A 24,927-nucleotide genomic window follows, 5' to 3' on the forward strand; every position below is an offset into this window, starting at 1 on the left:
GGAAATTTAAAAAAAATATGCTATCAATTTTTGAAAACTGTTTCTGAGGATTAGTTTGATTTATGACTGTGCAAAAAAAAAACTAAGTAGGCTGTCAATTCTTCGAAGTATTTGCAAATATTTTTCACTTCTTGTAATCTTGTTAAAAATAATGAAACCTAGCACAAAAGTTATGTAAAGCAAACAAAATTTTGAGGCGTCGAGTAATTCAATGGTTTAAAGTTTGTAGAAATTTGTTCAGTAGTTCTTTAGATATAAAGCCCAAGACCTGGCTTTCCCACTATTTTTTTTTCGACGGTCCATTGACAGAAACACAAGTTGGGGTTTTAAGTGGTTTAGAGAAAGCTCGGAAAGATAGGAATGCTCTTATTCATTTGTAAGTACGTAATTCCAATCAAAACAATATATTTTTATGAGAGGGACATTTCATCCCATTTTACGGTACGCCTTATCTTTTTTTTTAAATTTCATCTCATTTTTTTCGGTTTGTTTCGGGTAATCGAACAGCTCAATTTTCCACTTCACCTGTGCAAGTTGTATCTAATCATCTGAAATGTATTTTCTCTGTTTGTATTTTTTTGCGAACTGGATTGATGGAAAACGAAACGATGTGATTGAACGCCCGCCCCCGATCCCGCCCCAAAAGCTTCAACAAGCTGTTGCTCCAGAAAGAAGAGCTGGAACAGAAACACGTCCATCTGCTGCAGGTTGTCGAAAGCGAGAAGACGGCCAAATGGCAGTACACGCAACAGTGCGATGAGCTTGCGTCCGAAATCCGGAAACTGAGAGCTGAGGTTAGTAACACTCGTGTCGTATTTGCAATTCGCAAGCAAGCTTGAACTTGGTGTTGAGCTCTTTTTTTTTTTAAATCAGTGGTGCAGCTAGGGACCCATTTATTCTTGTGTTCTAACGAACTGCTTCACAAAGCTTGTTTTATGAAAATTTAAGGTTTCGAAAGAAAAACGAAGCCATGATTCAAAAATCAAAGACCAAAAGGAATTCGAACCGAATCCTCCGACTTTTCCCACTCTAAAGAGATAGTTTATGTTTTTAAAAGCAGCTTTCACCGGTTTCAGTTCCTCGGACTTTTTTTCGCTGCTCTCCCATGGGATTGTACACCAACAGCTTCGGGGTGGTGTTGCGATAAATTATTGAAATAAAAACTAGACAACAGAACAGCAACAAAAACTGCTTAAATAAAAAAAAGAACCGCTTCCGGCGACGACGACGGAGGAAACCATAAAGATGTTTCTTCTCGGTTTAAAAGCTTGTATTTCTTGTGTTTTTTGTTCTTCGTTGTTGATGCTTCACGGACATTCTCAAGGCAAAAAAAAAAAAAAAACAGCGAGCAACATCAGAGCAGGGATCATTGAGTCGGAAATGGAAGTAGTAGAATAAAATCAATTATCATATCTTAGCTTTTTACGTCTTATTCCAGCTTCACGTTTTTGTTTACTTTGATGTTTTTATGTTTATCGACTTCCGAGTTGGTGTTATGGCTTTTAAACTTTGTATTCAAAGAAAATAAACATGAATTTTTCTACTGTGAAAGTTTAATGATTGAAGTTTACGAGTTGTTGAAGTTGTTGAATATTTACCAAACATACTGTTAAAAAATACGGATTGAGTGAGTTGAATAAACAACTAGTACAGTGGTTTTCAAACATTTTTAACTCACCGCCCCTTTTGCTAAATTTTCGACCTTAACGCACTGAATTTAAAAAAAAATATATTTAAAAACAGAATTATGTATGGGATCATTGAAAAACCATCATATTATATTGCTACAAGACAAAATTCATAACTCATTTATATTTATATTGCTAACTCTAGCTGACCAGGTGTGCTTTCCTACACCTTCCATTTAATGAAATTTATGGAAATTATTCAAATTTGTTTTATTTTGTTGGCATCTCTAAATTTGTTTTCAAAGGTCTGTTGCTCTGTTTTTAAAGCTTCACGTTGATTCTTTAGTTATGTCAAAATGTATGTTTTACTGGTATGGATTCCTAACTTTTTCCCCCTTCCAAGGGTGGGAAGGACTCACGAACTATTATAGACACATTTTTAGTACCTATCTATACACACATCACATTTCGTTCCGTTTTTAAGTTTTCGGGATTATAGTGAAGGATTTCAAATTATACGTACGCAAACAACCACTCTCCTATTATATGATCTCTATTGCTTAATTAGTACTCGATTTATGCCAGAAACTTGTATGGAACCCCTCCTTTCTCCTTCCAATATGCAATTGCTGGAAAGATCCCATTTTTTCGTAATAAAAAAAAACTATCATATCAAATTTGGTTCCATTGGTTGATAAGTTTTTAAACAATACAACCCCCTTTGTACCTTCCCTCTCCAAACACAAGGGTCTGCCTTGCAGTGTGTCATAGAAACATATCTCGTATTTGAATACCTTCCCATGTCGTCAAACTTAATTCTATCTGCTCAATTACTTTTCCATTTATACCAACAAAATTGTATTAGGCCCCTCCTTTCTTACAGGTAGTGAGAAGAGTGGTGTTTCAAATAATCATAGAACCATTCCCTGTTATTTGATAAATTCTTGGTTTATGCAAAACAATCGTATGGGAGCTTCCCTTTTTTCCTAACTTAATCCACAATTGATGGAGAAAGGAGTCTCAAATGGGCATGTAGCCTTTTCGCGTATCCAAATTCCCTCCCATGCCAAATTTGGTTGCATTTCCTCTCTCCTTTCTATAACTCCAATGGAAGGAGGCAGTACTTAATGGACCCGGTCTCCGGCACATATGGTTGTGGTAAAAAAAACCTTCACTGTTGACGATCCAGAGCCATCGTCTTCACAGTGAAGATTCTTGTCGACAGTTTAGATTTCAGCGGCTAGGCTTCGCCGCCACGAGTTTCTGGGTCTGCCACTTCTTCGATGTCCTTCTGGATTCCATTCTAGCGCTTTTTTGCAAATCTCATTCTGATCTCTTCGCAGCGTGTGCCCAATCCATCTCCACTTGCGTTCCCGAATCTCAATTTCTAGCGCACTTTGATGACACCGGCGATGTAGTTCCTCATTTGGAATCCAGTTGGCAGGCCGTGGTCCATGCGCGGATGATATTCCGCAGGCAGCGATTCACAAATACTTACAGTTTCAGCGTCGTAACCGCATGTGTGCACCAAATTTCACACCCGTACAGCAATAAGGATTTGACGTTTGAGTTGAAGATTCGGATTTTCGATCGTAGACAGATGTGGCGTGCAAATCGGGCCTTTCTGATCCGAGTTTCGATATCTTTTCTGGTACCTCGATCAGGCGTTATCTGGCTACCAAGATAAGGATGATTGAAGGAAGCAGTAGTACCTACTAAATATTCATAGAAACTTACCTCATGCTCAAATACCTTACCAAGTTTAATTTGGTTCCATGCAGTTATGCTGAATATTGTAAAGAAGCCTTCTCTCCCCTTTTTTCACCCCATTGGAAGAAGGGATGGGCATCTAATACTGATATAACTGTTTCTTGTACCCAATTTCCCTTTCTACCCAATTTGGAAGCCCCCCTCTTCCTTTCCTATCTTCCCACTGGAAGAAGGTAGGGTTCTGACATAACCATAGAACTATTTCTTGTACCCAAATACCCTTCCTTGCCAAATTTGGTTCCAATCGCTTCAATAGTTTTCGAGTTATGTAAAAAAACAAGCTTGCCCCTCATCCCTTCCTATCTTTCTGCTGGATGGAGGGAGGGGTATCAAATATTCATAGAAACATTCCTCGTACCAAAATGTCATGCCAACATTGGTTTAACTTGCTCGATCAGTTTTCGAGCTATGCAAACATTTTCTTTGGGAGACCCCCTCCACCCTTTTAATGAGAGGGAAGAGTCTAAAACCATAATAGATACCTTCCAGGCCTCAAAAGCACCCACTTGCCAAGTTTCGAGTAAATCGTTTCAGTAGTTTCCGAGTCTATAGGGAGCAGACAGACAGACAGACAGACAGACAGACAGACAGACAGACAGACAGACAGACAGACAGACAGACAGACAGACAGACAGACAGACAGACAGACAGACAGACAGACAGACAGACAGACAGACAGACAGACAGACAGACAGACAGACAGACAGACAGACAGACAGACAGACAGACAGACAGACAGACAGACAGACAGACAGACAGACAGACAGACAGACAGACAGACAGACAGACAGACAGACAGACAGACAGACAGACAGACAGACAGACAGACAGACAGACAGACAGACAGACAGACAGACAGACAGACAGACAGACAGACAGACAGACAGACAGACAGACAGACAGACAGACAGACAGACAGACAGACAGACAGACAGACAGACAGACAGACAGACAGACAGACAGACAGACAGACAGACAGACAGACAGACAGACAGACAGACAGACAGACAGACAGACAGACAGACAGACAGACAGACAGACAGACAGACAGACAGACAGACAGACAGACAGACAGACAGACAGACAGACAGACAGACAGACAGACAGACAGACAGACAGACAGACAGACAGACAGACAGACAGACAGACAGACAGACAGACAGACAGACAGACAGACAGACAGACAGACAGACAGACAGACAGACAGACAGACAGACAGACAGACAGACAGACAGACAGACAGACAGACAGACAGACAGACAGACAGACAGACAGACAGACAGACAGACAGACAGACAGACAGACAGACAGACAGACAGACAGACAGACAGACAGACAGACAGACAGACAGACAGACAGACAGACAGACAGACAGACAGACAGACAGACAGACAGACAGACAGACAGACAGACAGACAGACAGACAGACAGACAGACAGACAGACAGACAGACAGACAGACAGACAGACAGACAGACAGACAGACAGACAGACAGACAGACAGACAGACAGACAGACAGACAGACAGACAGACAGACAGACAGACAGACAGACAGACAGACAGACAGACAGACAGACAGACAGACAGACAGACAGACAGACAGACAGACAGACAGACAGACAGACAGACAGACAGACAGACAGACAGACAGACAGACAGACAGACAGACAGACAGACAGACAGACAGACAGACAGACAGACAGACAGACAGACAGACAGACAGACAGACAGACAGACAGACAGACAGACAGACAGACAGACAGACAGACAGACAGACAGACAGACAGACAGACAGACAGACAGACAGACAGACAGACAGACAGACAGACAGACAGACAGACAGACAGACAGACAGACAGACAGACAGACAGACAGACAGACAGACAGACAGACAGACAGACAGAGAATGAGGATACTTGATCCCTGGGTATACTTGACTCCTCAGCTATATCTCGAAACTAGACATTGCTGTTGTAACATAGATCAAATGTTCTAGAAAAATTTGCCAATCAGAACAAAACAACAAACCTGTTATCTCAATAAAAACTGTTGAAACTCACTCGCGACGACCGAATAAGTACCTAATGTTTGATCAGCGGCGATTATTGTAGACAGACGAACCGCGTGGCAAATGTAAACAATAACAGAGAGGCGCAAGTGAGAGAGAACGTCAATTCGCTATTGTTCTAAAGCCTAGTTCACACTAGGCAACTTGGACTGCGATTTCGATTACTGAGACTTGTTTATGTTTACATTTGCATCTCGTCTCGTCTCAAGTCTCTCGACAAGTATGGGAGACCTTCAGCAATCAAAATGTAAACATAAACAAGTCTCAGAAACCGAAATCGCAGTCCAAGTTGCCTAGTGTGAACGAGGCTTACACTGAACCTCGAAAATACCCAAACTTGAGAACTTTCCTCGCCAACCCGAATGAAACTCCCTTCCTACAGGTTTGGCTATTGGAGGCATAACCCAAAGTTAAGTTTTTAAAGGAGAACTCATCCCCCAAAATCTGATACCGCAATAAAATGGAAATCAAAATAAAAAAAAACACTGCCGGTACGGGATCCCGCTCGACCACTGGAGAGTTGTTGAGAGAGGCAGCTACAACACCGTATATGCGATACTTTCTGCGAATGAAGCGGGAATAAAAGTTATCCCCAAAAAAAAAAAACAGTTCTTCGCTTTGAACTTACCCCCCAAAACCTAAATCTGCCACGATGGAGATAACAGAATCAGATGCGCTTACAACAAAAACCCCCCAAAAAACAGTTCTCTGCTTGAAGGCCAAGTTGGCGTATTGGTAAGCTGTGATTTTTTCACAAACTTAAGTTGTCAATCTAGAACTTAGATTTGGCGGGTGGCAGTTCTCAAGTTTGGGCATTTTCGATATTTAGTGTAAAAATCGACAAATAAGGCTATGATCATTTAGTATCCGGGCAGTTACAAACGCTTGTATTTTAAAAACTATTCATTTGATCAAAAAACTTTCTATGGAGGAAATGAAGGTGTTAATATGAAATTTAATATGAAAATTTAAAAAAAATTATTTATCAATGATTTCAAGAAATTTTCTTACTTTTTCATAAAATCTCTTTTTTATCTTTGCACACTTGTGTCAGTCATGTATTGATCTACTATTATTACCACAGCAGTAAAAACTTTGCAAAATCATGATATTTTACACAAACTTACCTGGAAAAAGCAATTGGAATCTGGTTGGAACCTTTTCATGAGTAGGCATCTCGAGAAATTTGATCTCTTAAATCCGGTTTTAACATAAATTTCTTCGTCCATCAGGATACATCTGTCGCATTGCTTAAAAAACCGGTTGCAAATATTGCAATCTAAGGAACTGTACACTATAAGTTATTTACTTGGTGTCTACTAGTCAGACAACACTTTTTGACTGACGGAAATGGATTAATTGCTTTATTTAAGGGGTCTTCATTCAGTTATCCCCAATAACCATAGACTTTATACCACATTTAAGATCAAAGTTTCCATTCCGATGCTTAATTTTAACTTCGTGTGGATTCTAGAGTGGCTCCTTATACTTCTTAACCATTTGGTCCAAAAAAGAATCAGTCGTAAAAAGAATCAGTTTTCAAGTCGACAATGAAGAATTTTCGAGGCGGAAAATGCGCAAAAGGCGCAAATTTGTGCAAAATTATTATTACCATGTCTTTTTGCATCGTAAATATCTCAAACACACATTAACTTAAAAATCTGACAAAAATAGGCAAGATAGTCCTTTTCATAACCAACACAACGCTGCTAAATTTTTGCATATCCGAGCTCTAATAACGTAGTTATCACCGAAATAAAGTGCCCGGATACTAAATGATCATAGCCTTAGTGAATTTGTAGTGTTCACTAAAATAGATGCCAGGTGAACAGTTAGGAAATCATAAGAGAAGTGTTGCCACTATAACGGATGGATAATCCGACATATCAATCACTACTGTAACCTTACTTGATTATTTGACTTGACGAGAATAAAGATGATTATGTTATCAGTTTCCGATACAAAATTGTATTACATCTTTTTGATATCACAACCAAAAAACAATAAATATTTTATTCTTCGAGTTTTTGCACTTTGTTTGAAAAATCTTACAAAATGTGATTTTATGATCTTTTTTTATCATTAAATGTTTCCTACACGAAAAAATTCAAATCTCATTATTTATTCAAATATGTCAATCTCAAGACTTTAAAATGAATTTTTAATGCCATATTTTTAAAGCAATAGTAAAATCTCTATTTTTTTTAAGAATTAGTTTTCCAAAATGTATGTTATGGGTTCACTTGATCCTACGAGTCAAAAAAGATATATTTTTCTTCTGAATGGATGTTCATCATTGCTTAGCACGGAATTATTACAATTTAATTAATGGCTAAAATGTATCCAATAATTTTTTGATAAATTTATTTATTTATTTATTTATTCCGCCAAACAGTGTAGGCTACATATATATAATAACTTAAACCTAGAGATTACAATGTTCAAATAAGCTTAATAATAATAATTTTTCTTTACATTTACAAAGTCAGGTTCTTCGGTGCCTGTTACCGTAAAAACCTTTTTTCAGCTGCTGTTTTGACATAGTTAAGTCTATATTCTCATAATGTTTATTATAACTATACATTAAACAATTAACAGGACTATATTTTCCATAATCAGTTCGAGTAGAGGTTATAATGAAAAGATTTCTTGTTCTTAAATGACGGCAAGGACAATAAAAGTTTAATTGATTTAGTAGATAAGCAGACTGAACGCGCTGATTAATTATGTCGTTTACAAAACAGATTGCAGCAAACTCTCTTCTTACACTTAATGTTTCCATGTTTATAAGCAGGCAACGTGATTCATAGCTAGGTAATTGGTTCTGAGACCATCCTAAATTTCGTAAAGCGAAGAGAACAAATTGTTTCTGGACTGATTCCAAACGGTTTTTATGTAAAATTTGAAAAGGCGACCACACAACGCTACAATACTCAAGAATAGATCTTACATAAGCTGTGTACAATGTTTTTATTGTGTATGGGTCTTTAAAATTATAACTGAAACGTTTTATAAATGCTAACATACCGTTTGATTTCTGGATTATTGAGTTATAGTGATCTACAAAGGTAAGTTTTGAGTCCAATATAACTCCAAGGTCTCTAATCTTGTTGACTCTCTCGACAGGATCATCTCCCAATTTGACAATTTCATATGACTGACATTTTCTTCTGATAAATACAATATTTGAACATTTTGCCACGTTAAGTTTGAGCAGACTTTTAGTGCACCATTTGTTAAATACATTAACTTCGTTTTGAAAGATTCTAAAGTCTTCTTCGCTATTCACTTTCATATAAAGTTTCATATCATCAGCATAAATTAGCACATTTGACTGCTTGAGAAGACAAGTTATATCATTTACGTATAAAATAAATAATAAGGGGCCGAGATGGGAGCCTTGAGGCACACCAGAAGTAACGGAGATACTTTTTGAAAGTGAACCATTAAATCTAACAACTTGTGAGCGGTTCGTTAAATAGGACCTTATCCATTTCAGTAGGTGTGAACTGAAACCCTGTTTATTTAATTTAAAAATTAACATGGGGATGTCAATTCTGTCAAAAGCTTTACTGAAGTCCGTGTATAAAGCCTGTACAGAATTACCGCGATCCATACAGCTAATATTATAGGTAACAAACTCGAGTAAATTAGTGGCTGTAGATCTTCCTTTAACAAATCCATGTTGCTTTTCAATAATGAGTGTTTTAATTTGGTTATATATTTTTGCATTCACTATAGCTTCGAAAAGTTTTGGTATGCACGATAAAATGGCTATGCCCCTGTAATTGTTTATGTCAGATTTTTTTCCTGACCTGAATATGGGTACAAGAAATGATTCTTTCCATACTTGAGGAAAAACACCTGATTTCAATGAAGAGTTAAATAGAAGAAACAATGGCATACTCAGTTCATTTACTAGATTTTTTAAAATAAGTGGAGGAATTCCATCAGGCCCGGGCCCTTTAGTGCTGTCTAAGGAAGAAATGGTTTTACATATTTCTTCAAAGGAAATTGATTCTACTACAGTAAGTACCGTTGAATCAGAGAGATAACTAAAAAACGAAGTATCACGATCTCACTTCCATCTGTACCGTTGAGCCGTCAACACGTACGCCGGAGCATCGTATCGTTGCTGTGTACCTGCAGGAACATTTTACATTATTTATTTTTTCCTTACCTGTATTTCAATCAGCACTTTTCAGTGCTAAAATTATTTTCATTTTCTTTTATTCATATTTTCTCTTTTCTTTCCAGCATGGGGAAGTCTTCGGCCGGCTCAAGGGCCGGAAGAAAACGGATTGCTGAACCTAATCCAGGGCCATCTGCCAAAAAAGTTGAAATTTCCAATTCATTCGATGTCCTTCATAACATTGGTGATGAGGAAATATTCATATTTAATTCTGATAAGAGTACTAAGAAACCTTCTTCTTCTTCTTCTTATACTCTTAAAAACGAAAAGATTCCACCAATAACGGTCACGATTCCTGACTTCAATGCCTTTCGAAAAGAAATCGTCACTTCCGTCAAGGATGTGAAGATTTCTTTTCAGATCGGTCGAAGGGGAACTGCTCGTATATTGGCGGAATCTTTTAATGATTTTCAAAAAATTTTAAATTATTTGAATAATAAAAAACACCAATTTTTTACGTACGACACTAGAGGTGATCGTCCTTTTAAAGTTGTACTTCGTGGTCTCACCGGCGATCAGACACCGGATGAGATCACAAATGAATTAAATTCTTTGTTAGGTTTTTCTCCAATTCAAGTAATTCAAATGAGGAAAAGAACCAACACGAATAATACCAGTAGTGTTGGTTTTGCTCCTGAACTTTATTTGATCCATTTTAAAAAGGATCAGGTCAATAATTTGAAAATTTTGGAAAAGGCTCGTCTTATGTTTCATTGTCGAGTAAAATTTGAACCTTTTCGTAAATCCCATACCAATTTTTTACAAAATATTACGCAATGTCGTCGTTGTCAAGCTTTTTGTCATGGCACTAAAAATTGTAGAATGAATGCCAGATGCATGTTTTGCGGCTCATTCGATCATGAAAAATCTAAATGCCTTTTTGGAGGTGATAAGCCAAAAACAGAATTTTTTAAGTGTGCGAATTGCGCAGGTAATCATTCTTCGAATTCTCTAGATTGTCCCGTTAGGGCAAAAATTGTTGCTTCTAGGAAAAACCCCAAAGTTTCCAGAAAAGTTTCTTCTCCTCCTTCCTCTTTTTCGTCTACACACGTCAGACCGGCAAACAACCTGCCTGTTCGCAGTCAGCCTCGGCCTACATTGGAATCACGGCTGGGTAATACCCGAAGTGATTTTAATGTTACCTGGGCTGATTCTGCGCCACAGACTCGTTGTTTATCGTTCTCAGAGGTGGTTGAAAATGGGTTGCCTTCTCCAGGCATAAATAATAAAAATGGGAAAAAACCAAGTCTCAACGTTCATGCGAAGGCTTGGGAAAACCCCCGAAATTCAAATACTTTTTCTTCTCCTTCCTCTTCTGATTCCAACAATTTTGTTGATTTGGGTGAGATTACTGAGGAAAAATTAAAATTTTTGCATCAAAATTTAATGGAAATGATGCAACTTATGTTGAAAGCAAATTCAATGTTTGAAGCTTTCCAAACTTCTTTTAATTATGCTAACAAAATTATTATGACTTTACGATTCCCTCATGGATCCAAATAGATGTTTAAATATTATGAATTGGAACGCTAGATCTTTGCTGGCTAACCAAGACGAGTTCTTTTTATTTTTGAAAACTCAAAACATACATATTGCTGCCATCACTGAAACTTTTTTAAAGCCAGACAATAACTTAAAAAGCAATGCTTTCTTTAAAATTTTACGAAATGATCGACTTGATCGACAAGGTGGGGGTGTAGCTATTGTCATCAATAGTCGTCTCAAATTTAGACTTCTTCCTTCTTTCAATACAAAAGTCTTAGAAACAATTGGAATTGAATTAGAAACTTCTATGGGGAAAATTATAATTGTTGCCGCATATTTGCCTTTTCAATGTAGCGGTGAACAGAAAAATTTTTTGAAGGGAGATTTACAAAAACTCACCAGAAATAAATCTAAATTTTTTATTATTGGCGACTTTAATGCAAAACACCGATCTTGGAATAATATTTCATCAAATTCAAATGGGAATATTTTGTTTAATGACTGCTCTGCAGGTTATTATACTGTTGAATATCCTAATGGGCATACTTGTTTTTCTTCAATTAGAAATCCCTCCACAATTGATTTGGTTCTAACGGAAGGCGAGCATTGTAGTCAATTAGTTACTCATGCGGACCTCGATTCAGACCACCTTCCAGTAACATTTTCTTTATCCCAAAGTCCCATTGAAAACCCTTTAAAATCAACTTTTTATTTTCAAAAGGCTAACTGGGAGCGATATATGAATTTTATTGAACGTAATTTAGATGTAAACGTTCCATTGAATTCAATAGAAGATATTGATTTGGCTGTAGAAAATTTGACAACTTCAATAGTCAATGCTAGAGCCGCTTCAATACCTAAAGTTAAACATAAATTTAATCAACCTTTAATTGATGATGATCTTCAGTTTTTGATACGACTGAAAAACATTCGTCGACGCCAATATCAACGTACTAGGGATCCTTATTTGAAATTAATTTATTGCGACCTTCAAAAAGAGATCAAACGTCGTTTAAATTTCATTCGTAATGAAAATTTTGCTAAAGCAGTAGAGGACATAAAACCCTACTCAAAGCCATTTTGGAAATTAACTAAAATCCTAAAAAAGCCCCAGAAGCCAATTCCTACTTTGAAAGATGGGGATAAACTTCTTTTAACTAATTCAGAAAAAGCTCAAAAATTAGCCCAACAATTTGAGTCTGCTCATGATTTTAATTTAAACGTTGTAAGTCCAATTGATGCTCAAATTTCCCTAGAATTTGATGATATTCTTTCTAAGCAAATTGTGTTTGAAAGTTCTTGTGAGACAAATATTGATGAACTTAAATTGATTTTCAAAAAATTTAAAAATATGAAAGCCCCGGGGGAAGATGGGATTTTCTATATTCTTATTAAAAAGTTGCCTGAAAGCACTTTAAATTTTTTAGTTAAAATCTTCAATAAATGTTTTCACTTGGCTTATTTTCCCAATAAATGGAAAAATGCCAAAGTAACTCCAATTTTGAAACCTGGAAAAAGTGCTTCAGAGCCTTCAAGTTATCGACCAATCAGTTTGCTTCCTTCTTTAAGTAAACTATTTGAGAGAGTTATTTTGAATAGAATGATGATTCACATTAATCAGAATTCTATTTTCCCTGATGAACAATTTGGTTTTCGTCATGGACATTCTACTACACATCAACTTTTGAGTGTAACTAATATGATTAACGCTAGCAAATCTGAAGGATATTCAACTGGTGTTGCTCTTCTTGATATTGAAAAAGCTTTTGACAGTGTTTGGCACAAAGGTTTAGTAGCTAAATTAGCTCGATTTGATTTTCCTGTATATCTCACCAAAATTATTCAAAATTATTTGACTAGCCGAACTTTGCAAGTAAGCTATCAAAATTCATGCTCTGAAAGGATACCCATTAGAGCTGGTGTCCCTCAGGGTAGTATACTTGGGCCTATTTTATACAATATTTTTACTTCTGATCTTCCTGATGTCCCAGAAGGAAAAGGTAGAAGATTATTTGCTGACGATACTTTGCTTTCAGCCAAAGGTCGAAATTTACGGGTGGTACGCAGTAGATTGCAACAAAATTTAAACTCCTTCTTGAATTACTTGAAAATGTGGAAAATTTCTCCTAACGCTTCCAAAACTCAACTTATTTTATTTCCCCATAAGCCAAGAGCAAATTTTTTAAAACCTAATGAAAATCATTCCATAACTTTTAATTGGGTTTCTCTAGAATGGTCTGATCACGTGAAGTACTTGGGACTCACACTTGATCGGAATCTTTCTTTTAAGAATCACATTGAAGATATTCAATCTAAATGTAATAAATACACTAAATCTCTTTATTCTCTCATCAACAGGAAATCCCGGTTGTGTCTGCGAAATAAGATGCTCATCTACAAACAAGTTTTCCGACCAGCGATCATGTATGCAGTTCCGATTTGGTCTAGCTGCTGCGCGACGAGGAAGAAAGCCATCCAGAGGATTCAGAACAAAGTTCTGAAAATGATTTTGCGGCTTCCACCTTGGCACAGCACCGAAGATCTTCATCGGATTGCGGGCATTGAATCGATCGGAGAGATGGCCAACAAAATTATCTCCAACTTCAGAGGCAAATCGATGCAGTCTTCCATCGCAGAGATTCGTTCTCTTTATGTTTAGTTTAATTTTAGGATAGTGTTTAGTTTTAAGTATAAAATATTTTTGCTATTACAGGATGTTCTCCTACATTAAAAACTTGATTGCGCTCAGCAAATTTAAATCTTATAAATAAATTTTTATAATCTAGTTAACTATAGGGCTTAGAACAGTTCATTATTGAGCTGAACACCTAGTTTAATGCAATAATGTAATATAAGTGTAATGATGATTTGATACAAATAAAGACATATTTAAAAAAAAAAAAAAAAAAGTATCACGATCTTGCTCGGAAAAACTAGTGTAAACATTTTGGAAAAAGTCGGCGAATAGATTACAAATTTCGTCGGAATTTTGACCTTCTATGCTGCCAAAGTGCATGCGAGATGGAAAACTATTATTTTTTAATTTTGTATTGACATATCTAAAAAAGTTTCTTGGGTTCGATTTTATGTTTTGCTCAATTTTTATATTATAGTCTTGGAAAGAAGTATTTAAGCGTATTGCTAGTCGATTACTGGCTTCTTGGTGTTCTAACTTAGTGACTAATGATGGATTCTTTTTCCAGTTTTTATGTGCCTTCTGCTTTTTATTTCTTAAATGCACAAGCTCTTTCGTGAACCATGGCGGATTTTTGTTATTATTTGTTCGTCGCTTTAATTTTGTTGGAACGTATTCATTGAGAATATTACCAAGAATTTTGTAAAAAATCTCCACTTGATTGTCTGTTGAGTTTTCAGCTCGGAATATTGTTTGCCAATCAACAACTTGTAATTTTGTTTTAATCATATTATAGTTAGCATGAAAAAAGTCAAACGTCTCTATAAACTCGTAATCATCTGGTAAACGTTTTTGATCAGGACATATGATTGAGAATTCGATAGCAGTGTGGAAGACCTCGTTTTTCCAAATTGGATCTGAAGCTTCTACAACACAAAAATCATCAGTCAAATTGGAAAATAATAAGTCCAGATATCGACTACAGGCATTTTTTACATGATTTATTTGATTAAGACACAAAGAAGCAAGATTATCAAAAAGAATTTGCAGTGTTTCATTATCACCACAGATCGGCAAGAGAATGCTTTCATTATCTTCATCAATTAAGAATTGGAGACTTGATTGGTTAAAGTCGCCATAAAGGTGTATTTTAAATTCGGGCTCAAAATTTGCGACCATTTCAGTAATGTCAAACAGAAACTTTTGGAAATATTCTTTAGTGGCATATTCTGGCGGAAAGTAAATCGACCCAAAAATATGCGTTTCATTGAAGATGCGGGCTTTGACCCACACCTGCTCGAATTCTTTGTGTTTAGTCGTAGGAATGAGCTCAGAATCGAAGACAGAGCTGATTGCCACAACCACACCACCGCCAGATTTCTTGTCAGAAAGAAGAAAGTTTCTATCATCTCTAAACACGTTGAAACTAGAACCAAAAACTTCTTCGCTCTTTATGTTTACATCCCAGCTTGTTTCTGTTCCCAAAATTATAGTATATCTACTAGCTGCTAAATTTTTATAAATTATATTCAATTTCGATGCACTTCGCATTCTGTTAAAATTTTGACAATAAGCCACAATTTCATTATTATTTACTATAGCGGATGTATTCAGGGCAGAAGATGTTCTATGGTCGCGCGAACGAATTGTAACGCGATCCGCTTGGTCAACATTAATCAAAGAGCTAGTACCTATAGTGGCACGCGTCGATGGGGCAGAAAATATGGATACATTACCGGGTTGTTGAAATCAAATGCATTAGGGCCATGGTGGTAGCAGGGGCCGGCAAAGGGTGCACTGAATGAAGTGGGACACGGATTGAACGTTGCATATGGCGGCATGGAAGTCGATGGATGATGTGTGCACATATTTGCTTGGTACGGTGAAGTCGTTGCCGCAGCAGTAGTCGGGAACCTAGCCGGTAGCCTATCATGATGTGGTGGCGTATTAGGTGACACAGAAGAGGGTCCAGGGTCCAGTGGTGGAGTATTTGATGATACAGTAGAGGGTCCAGGGTTTAGAGTATCTCCACGTTGAAAATTGATGAAGGTCGGGATCTTTGTTTTCGGCTGAGGTTTCCTATTAAACGTGACCTTGGCGGCAGCAAGCAGTTCTTTGTCAGTGGAAGGCTTTTTGATCGGTTTGATTTGACGTTGACGTTTTCTTCGTTTTTTCGCTTTATCAGCGTTTTTTTGTTGCTCTCTGCGACGCGACTGGCGAATATCGAACTCTGCCCAGTCAGCTTTCCACACCTTTTTTGTACCCAGAAGTCGCCAACCTGAGTCATTTAATTTTAATTTTCTGTTTAGCTCGATATCTAGGCTTGGGTAATCTGGTGTCGGAGGTGAGGGAGAACGACAACGGGCAGAGGCTATGTTGGCTGATAATGTTTTTAACTCATCCAGTATATCAAGCTCCAATACTGGGTTTGACGTAATCGTGCAACTTGAGGCGATTTCCATCGACAGCTGTTGTAGCTGACTGAGTTCCTCATTTATGTTGCACAGGTCTTTGGAAAGACCTGACGTCACTGAATTAATTGACTTTGTTAGGCATTCCTGCGAAGTCAACATAGCCGTGTCGAAAAGCGATGTCACATGGTTTTTCAACGCAGCGACAGATCCAGCTAAAGTGCTGTTTTTATTAATTGTAGTGAGCTCTAATTTAATGGCCTGCATAGCTATTTCTAGCCCTTCGATCGCCTCTAAGATCATGTTTGACTGATCATGCTGAAGCGCAAAGCGATGCGCCACCTCCGTGTTTTTGTGAATCAGTTCAGCTAGTTTTTTTTGTTCTTCTGCTAAACTGTTGATTTCTAGCTTAGCATTAACGAGCTCCTGGCAAGTTTGACAGCACGGTAAGAGGTACGCACTGGAATCCACTTTTTTGCTCCTCAATGTGTTTCTTTGAATAACAACTCCCACACAGGATGCATGGAAAACTCGCGGGCAACCAATGCACTTCCACATGATTGAATCAGTGGCAGAGTCCAGAGAACAAATTTCACACTTCATTTTAATTAATTTAAAAACAGCTGGCGATAAACAAAAAAAAGATGAACGCAGAGTACGGAGGAGCGGAAAAAACACGTCCGAATCGATTGACAACTAGTAAGCGAAATAGAATTCAAAAAAGTGATTTTTTTAAATAATAAATAGAATTTGTGCCTTTATGTTTGCAATACATATAGGGTAGTAAGGAGTGTATTCGAAAAACATGCAACACTTTGATTTGTTTACAGCTTTTCAAGTGGAACCGCATACATACAGTTCTGTTAAGTGGATTTCTAGATACGTTCAATGAAGAAGTTTTTCGACTTAAATTTTTGGACACCACGTGCGCCATCTATAATGCATTATGAACAATCGTTTTCCCAAATCAAAGCTATTTTTGATTACGTTTTCTAATTCCTGAGTCTTGATTTTCAAAATCACTCAAAATTGTTAATTTGGTTGAAGTTTTGACAAATATACCCGATCGTCCTCCTTCGGCATAAAAACAACATATTTGACTATTTATAACTCCACCACCGTTTTTGCGTAATGGAACGATTCCAAATCCAACTTAAATAGAATATACACTTTGTTGAACTTATTAAAGTGCTATGAAGAAAAAACGGCCGCTTTTGAACCAATTTACTTTATTCCGAAAGATCTCATAATATATTACCTCTCTCTATACTGTGCGATTTGCAAACCGTTGTTTACACATTCGATAATCTGCACTCGTCTAACCATAACCAAAATTACCTATTTAATGCGGGCCGGAGAGTTCATGATACCCGTGAATCACACCAACTTATGTGCAGCTTCTACTTGTCTTAGTCAACGTCGAATTTCTTTCATTGGTCCTACGAAGTTCAACAGCCTTCCAGAAGGAAAATATAAAAAAACAGTTCTTAGCCGAAAATTTAGTCCTAATAATTAAGTCCTAGTTTTGTTTTCGCAATTCTCAAAAATACATAATTAATTTGTAAATCATCGAAATGGATCTCTTCAAAGGAATATTCTTCCACTGAGATTCATTGAGTAAAATTCTCTTTTGTTTTTTCATACTTAGTAAATAATATTTTTTATGTTCTCAGCATGATTAAAGTTTGTCCGCGTTTTAGTTTTAAGTGTTATTTTCTTGTTTGCTGCCAGACATTGTGCGAACTGTTAGCATCCATTACCAGGGGGCTCAAATTAGCTTTTTGATATGAGAGCGTGTGGTGAGCCGCTAAGAAAAAAAAGAGAGTCTTCTTTATATTTTTAGCCAATTTTATGTCAATCGAGATGAAACACTGGCTGATTTGCAGTTTTTACAGATCGTCAGCCTTCTCAAGTTCAATACATGAATTTTTTCAGTTTTATCTTCGGAAAATACAGACTAGACTTTTCAACGAAAAATTTTTGGCTGGAAACTTACGTGGTGCCTACTTAAGGGTTTGTTTTTCTGTCCATCACGAAATTTTTCAAATTATTTTCTCTCTAGCGCTCCAATTATTTTGCGCATGATTTAACCACCGTATTTTGCTTATTCTACCTTTGGGCATATTTTTTTTTATTTTTTAGAAATTAAGTCTGTTTTGTTCATTATTCAGGTAGACGAACCAGAACCAGGATTTTCGTTTTTTATCACTTCCCTAATTGATCTTTTCGGGTAATGATTGATAAACCTCATAAATTTAATTATCTTCACTTTTGTTAACATTTAAGCTTATTGTTAGATTCTCTATGACTTTTTGAACATTTTAACATATGAAATAAGGTCGAATATTTGATTTACAGCGGTTATTGGGTCTCCCACTGGGAGACCTCGATTTCTCGATCCTGCCCAAAAAATTCTGTCAATTAGTTTCTGTATTGGTCGCTATCTCAAAAACCACTTGGCAGATTGACACCAAATTTTGCACACATATACATAACATTACTAAGTAGCTTCACTGAAAATTTCATTTATTAACATCAATGCATTCAAGAGTTATTCACAAAACAAATGTGTTGCATTCTTTTTCCAATACACTCTTTAGATTTAGTGAAATTTTACACAACTTTGAATATGATCTTATGTGCCATTTACTCGAGTTTTGAGAGTGATGTTGGTTTCTGTACCATATTTTTTAAGAAGTATATTGATCATAGGACAGTACATTTCAATTTTGGTGAATTCACTATGTCTCAGTCTCCTCAAAAACAGGGAAAAACAAAGGAGCGACCTCTGGAATAAGTCAAATCCTGAAAAGTTTATCCGAGTTAGTGTAGCCTGTGAGGGGCTATTGCTTTTTTTTAAACAGATGAAGAAGAAAAATGTTATTGTATGACCCTTTCATTCATGACAGGGAAGAATGTTTTAAATAGAGCGTCCATGGTAGAGTGTACCAGGCGATTTAAGCGTTCCTGGGAATCGAGAAATCTGACGATCCTTTTCCTCCGAGAATTCACGGGATCCCGGAAAAATTTGAAAATGAAGATTTCAATACTGTACTGCATGCGAAACCTTATTTATACGATATTTTAATATTTTTAGTTAGTAATATTACAATACATTTCAAACTTTTATAATGTCTTCAATTAGCAATTAACCAAGACCCAAAACTATGTACTTTAACCAACAAACGCCTCTGATTCTCGCGTAAAAAATTTGAAATAATTGAGAAAGATTTTTCACTATCAATGGTAGTCGGTTAGCTAGACTTCAGGGTTTCTATTCATAAAATCTTTTACATTTTCACATAACTATCCTTTTGTTTCAAAATATGTCTTTTTTTTGCTGATGATGTTACTACTGTCAACAGTTTACAAAACGGAAGCTCTAAATGATGAGTGTTGCAAAGTAGTACATTCTGATTCATTTCGTAGCGTTTCTTTATTGGAATTAGTAAAGTTTTCGAACAAAAAACATTTTTTTTTATGAAATTTAATGTAACCAGTTTTGAGAAAAAAAAGTTTACATCTAAGCCATCAAGGAAGAATTCTAATTTTCTTGCTCAATCTTATCCATTTAGCACATTTTGTTGGCTTTGGGAATTTCCGGGATTTTTTGGCGTTTCACGGGAATTGTGAATTCCCGATTTTTTTTTTCGTTCCCGGATACTCCCGGTCGGGAAACCCCGAGTAAGACACTCTAGTCACAAAGTGATGAATTCCTGATAAACTTAAACTCTTTATTCATTGCGTTGGACGTGAAGCATTTGAATCAATAGCTGTTCAGAACCAACAAAACCCGTGAGCAGATGTGTTAATACGTTTCGTGATTTGAAAATCATCCCACATGGTTTAAAGTTCAAGCTTGTGATAGTTATGATTTCCCATATTCATATTCTCAAATGCTTCCGGTGCAAACTGATTTATGAATATGTATCAATTTTCCCAATCTCGTCCGAACAGATTTGCATGCTCCGTAAGGAAACCCGGTCCAGCTATTCGGCCACTCCGGTTGGGCGGGGAAGTTTCAGCGTTCCGGGAGGAGATCCGGGCCAGGACGAGCACTCATCCCTGCCCGGCCTTTGCGCCTCGGTGCACGATTCCATCGAACTGCGAAAGATCAAGAAGGTGCAGAGCTTCTTCCGAGGCTGGCTGTGCCGTCGAAGGTGGAAGCAAATCGTCGAGGAGTACATCCGGTCTCCGCACGCCGAATCGATGCGGAAACGGAACCACCTGGTGTTCAGCATGGTCGAGGCCGAGGAGGAATACCTGGAACAGCTGGAGGTAACGACTGTTTGGGGTTTTGTGTAGTACGTTTTCTCTACGTTTCGTTTCGTTTGGTTTCATTTCGTTCGCGTGGGCGGGTGCGAAACATTTGTGAGGTTTCTCCCCATTTCGATTCCCTCGAGGGTACGTTTTGATTGAGGATTTAGTTCGTTTAACGAGATCTGTTGAAAAGATCAATTCGTGTAAAGGAAACTAATTGATTGCAAAGAATCAATTAAAGTCTTTTTTCCATTGCATGTGGTGGACATTATTGGTAAATGGTTTTGCGTAAAGAAATTTGTCCTTTTGATTGAACTTTGAGCTTATATTTCACTTAACGTGAAATTACTGATTCTCAGTGTCTTTCATTAATTTCCAGCAAAAGCAGTAATAAAATGCACTTTTCCGTTGAAATAGCATCAGATTCAGTTCTTAAATCAAAATGAAATTTGGATTTTCATATGGCTGTTAAATTTGAGATTCAAAGATTCATTTCAAATCTAATCTTCAATGTGTATGTTTCACTTGTAAAACATTTCAATATTCAATATTTGCGGTTTTTGGATTTAGCACGGGTTATGCACGGTGTTCCACAATTTTCGTGCTAAAAGATAGAATATACAGACCCCGTTCGTTTTTGGCAACATTCGATTTTGGCAACATTCGATTTTGGCAACATCCGATTTTGGCAGATGTGCCAAAATCGAACGGTTTTTAGAAACAACATAACCTTTTAGTTTTTATCATAACAGGACCAATTTAATTTAGACAAGCATCATAAATATGTTTTTATGTTCTGAAAAGGTGATAAAATGCAACAATAAAAACAATAGCTTTTAAAAATTTCATAAAGTACTTAAAAATGACAAAAACATGAAAATTCTAAAAGTTAAAAAACAAATTCAAACAAAAGATTGAAAATGATAAAACACAACTAAAAAATGATAAAGAATGACAAAAACAGCAAATATGACTAATGAAAACAAACATTATAAACAAAACATGAAAAGTGCAAAATGCATAAAAAAAACATGATGAAAAAATGAAAAATTACTACAAATGTTCGGCAATTTACTAAAAATAACGATTTTGATAATAATATTTGTTATTTTGTGAAAATAACTGAAAAAAAGTTGAGGAAAAAAACCGTTCAATTTTGGCAACATTCGATCTTGGCAACACAAAATGTACGGGCGTGTTGCCAAAATCGAGCGGGGTCTGTATTCTGAATCCTTCTCAATGTTAAAAATGGGGTTGGCTCAGGCTCGTGCGAAGGACCCGTTTTGGGGGGCTCGAAATTAAAATTAAGCTAGAAATAATAACAATACCAAAACTTGATCGGTCTGTTGGAATATTAGCCCATGGAAAGGACAAAATGTAGAAACTTTTTTTTCGTATCAAAAGTTTAGATTTATAGGCTTCTAAGAAGAAGACTATTTTTTAACACTAGATAGACCGTACCAGTCAAAATGACTGGTTTGACACTTTGTTTGTTTGATATCTTTTGTATCCTTTATTTTAAAAAATCACAAAAATACGACTTTTCATGAATTTTGAATCTCTTCAAATCTGCTTATTTTTTATTTCACTAGCTCTTCCCCCATGGACACTCCAAAATTGACTAGTCAAAATGACTGATCAAATTCGCTGCCCTTTATCTCAAACAAGATATAACATTTTCGTTTGCTTTTGGTTTTGTTTGCAGTATACATTTAAAACGATGTGTCCTAGTGGATTTTTGGTGTGCAGAAGTGTGTTTGTCATTATAAAATATTCCCAGCAAACATTCCATCACAATCTGATGATATTTTACCAAAACTTTTGAAAGTTATGTTAAATTTAATACAATACCATCCGAGTAATTTAAGTTAGTTTAAGTGATAAATATCAATTATACTAAATAGTATGAATAAAATAGTTGTGAATATGTCTTCGGAAACAGCTTTTTTCATTATCTTTTATTGATGTTATTGAAATGCAAAAATTTAAATGTTTTTTCGACATGGGTGCACGGAATGACAGCAAATACGTCGTAATAAATTATATAGAGTGAAGAAGTTCTTCATTGTAGACAGAGATATCCTTTTCTCGATACCAGGCACCGTTAGAATCTTTGTTTTATGATATTCAATGATCACCTGGCTACCTCAACACTAATTTCTTACCATCTTAGTCGCCGTCAAAGTCCGGAAGATGGTCAAATATTGTTGAATATTTTCTTGGCTGCAATGAAAGCAAATGCAATTTTTAGGATACAAAAGTTTCCTTTGAAAATGTATCACATACTTTTTGAATTCCGCTCATTTTAACAACTTCCTTCAAAATAAAAATTATTATCAGATGTTGGGAAATGAAAATATTTAAATCAGTTAAAATTTCGTTTGATATACACGGAAATAAGCGGTACAAAAAGAATAGTAAATTTTATTTTAATGCATAACGAAAATTTTGTTTGCATAATTAGGGGTCAATGATTGTGACCAAGGGTTACACAAGTTTTCAGCATTTTTAAACTTAGTAAACTGAAGGTCATTTTAAATGTGAAATCGTGCGCTGAATCCGAAAATGAAATAAAAAAAAATCTCAGTAGAACAGTTTTTGAGTTATGCTCCAAATATGAAATTTTGGAAAAAAAGTACTAGTGCTAAGATTAAAATATCTCGAACTGCGTAACAGTAACTTGAAATCTCTTTTTTTACATATTAAAGGTGAAAAATTTCTATCGATCATTTGAATCCCATTTTTAAGCATCATCAACAGTATTGTTGATATTAGTAAATTATGAAAGAAAAAGTTATAAAAACGCATTTTTTTAAGAGAAAATTTTATTTTGGCGAAAGTTTTTGACTCGATGGTAAAATTTAAAAAAAAAAGATCTTTTATTGGCCTTAAATGTGAATTCAAAACAAAGATTTCAAGTGGTTATTATCGGTTAAAAATTGGAGAAGTTACGGTCACTTCACTAACAGTAGGGGAGAATGAGGATACTTGATTCCTTAGCTATATTTCGAAACTGGAATGTGGTACAAAGATCAAATGTTCTAGAAAAATGTGCCAAATGGAACAAAACAGCAATGGTTGAAGCTCAAAAAATTTTAACAAAATAAGTTTTTGGGTTATTGAACTTTGTTTGAAAAATTTCACAAAATGTGACTTGAAGATCTTTTTTCATCACTTTAAAATGTTCCTAACATGGAAAAACTATAACAAAAATATATATTCCATCATATCAATCTTTTGAGTGTAATATGAACATCAATACACAATACTTTCAAAGCGATGGTAAAATCTCAACTTTTTTCAGAAAAAGTTTTCTAAAATGTTGATTATGGGTACAATTGATGCCTAATATATGGGTACAAATGATCCCGGTATATTCTTCTTCTCAATGGATCGTGGTCATTGCTGATTACGAGATTACTAATATTTATCCAATAGCTTATATTCATCCATCAATTATCTGAAGGTAAGAGCTAAAATAAATGATTTTCTCTTGTTTATAGAAAATTGCGCCCTTAAGTATGCAATGTCATAAGGGTTGAGAATAAGTTATAGAATTTTTTTTTCTGACAATTATAGATTGTGAAATGAGAACAAACATGACCAAAATAGTCAATTAACATTCTATCTTGGGGTTTTGTTTGATTTTTTCCAAGGATTAGGGCTTCCTGAATAAAAGATCAAGTCTTCTTTAATAGAGTATCAAGTCTCCCTTAACTTCAAAAATATCTCAATTTTTTTACTCCTACGAAAGTGCTTCTAGTTCATCTACGGGTTCAAGTATCGTTATAATTTTTGGAGCATAAAAATTTGAAGTTACACGCTGTCAGAAAAAGATATGATGAAAATAAGAAAAGGGGATCAAGTATCCCCACTCTCCAAAATTTTTGCATTTTTTTAAAATTTAACAAATCATAGCCGATTGTTTTTTTATGATTAATTTTATAAGATCCTAAGTTGAGACAAATATTTCACTCTAAGGCTGTACAATGAATTATTTTTAGATACGATAGACAATTTTTTCAAAAATGAATGAGCGAAGCAAAAAATTAAAGTCGATTTTTTTTAATTCATGTTAAGCCATTGTTTCGAGTTTGGTAGAGTGAAGATTGTTTTAAATACTTTTTTCAAAAATATTCAAAAAGCCCAATCTTTGATGATTATGGGATGAATCCGTGCATCCACAGTAAAGAACCTTATAAAGAACACAAATTTTCTTTTGAATTTACAGAAGCAGTTACTTTTTTCCTTTAGCATCCAACAAAGTTAATTTTAGATTAAAAGCGGTGAATCCGTGCACCCATGGTAAATTACTCTGCTTATAGAAAAACTATGCTTTCGAACCTACGATACATCAAATATAGTTTTTTATCATAATATTGAAAAACTTCAGTGAAATGTGTTAGAAATTGTCTACTTCGACAGAATTGAGGTGAAACCGGGCACCCACGGTCAACACCCAAAGTCATTTTACATAA

General features: G+C 35.9%; 1 protein-coding gene across 5 annotated transcripts in view; it reads left to right on the forward strand.

The window, feature by feature from the left end:
• LOC129755947 (ras-specific guanine nucleotide-releasing factor 2-like) overlaps window positions 1-24,927 on the forward strand; it is a 546,013-nt gene that overhangs the window by 104,781 nt on the left and 416,305 nt on the right. For all 5 annotated transcript variants that reach the window (XM_055752664.1, XM_055752665.1, XM_055752668.1 and 2 more), the window contains exons 6-7: window positions 647-794; window positions 20,147-20,467. In XM_055752664.1, the coding sequence (XP_055608639.1) occupies window positions 647-794; window positions 20,147-20,467 (469 nt within the window). The remainder of the gene's footprint in view (window positions 1-646; window positions 795-20,146; window positions 20,468-24,927) is intronic.

The sequence above is a fragment of the Uranotaenia lowii genome, chromosome 3 (genome assembly GCF_029784155.1).
Source record: "Uranotaenia lowii strain MFRU-FL chromosome 3, ASM2978415v1, whole genome shotgun sequence".
NCBI lineage: Eukaryota > Metazoa > Arthropoda > Insecta > Diptera > Culicidae > Uranotaenia > Uranotaenia lowii.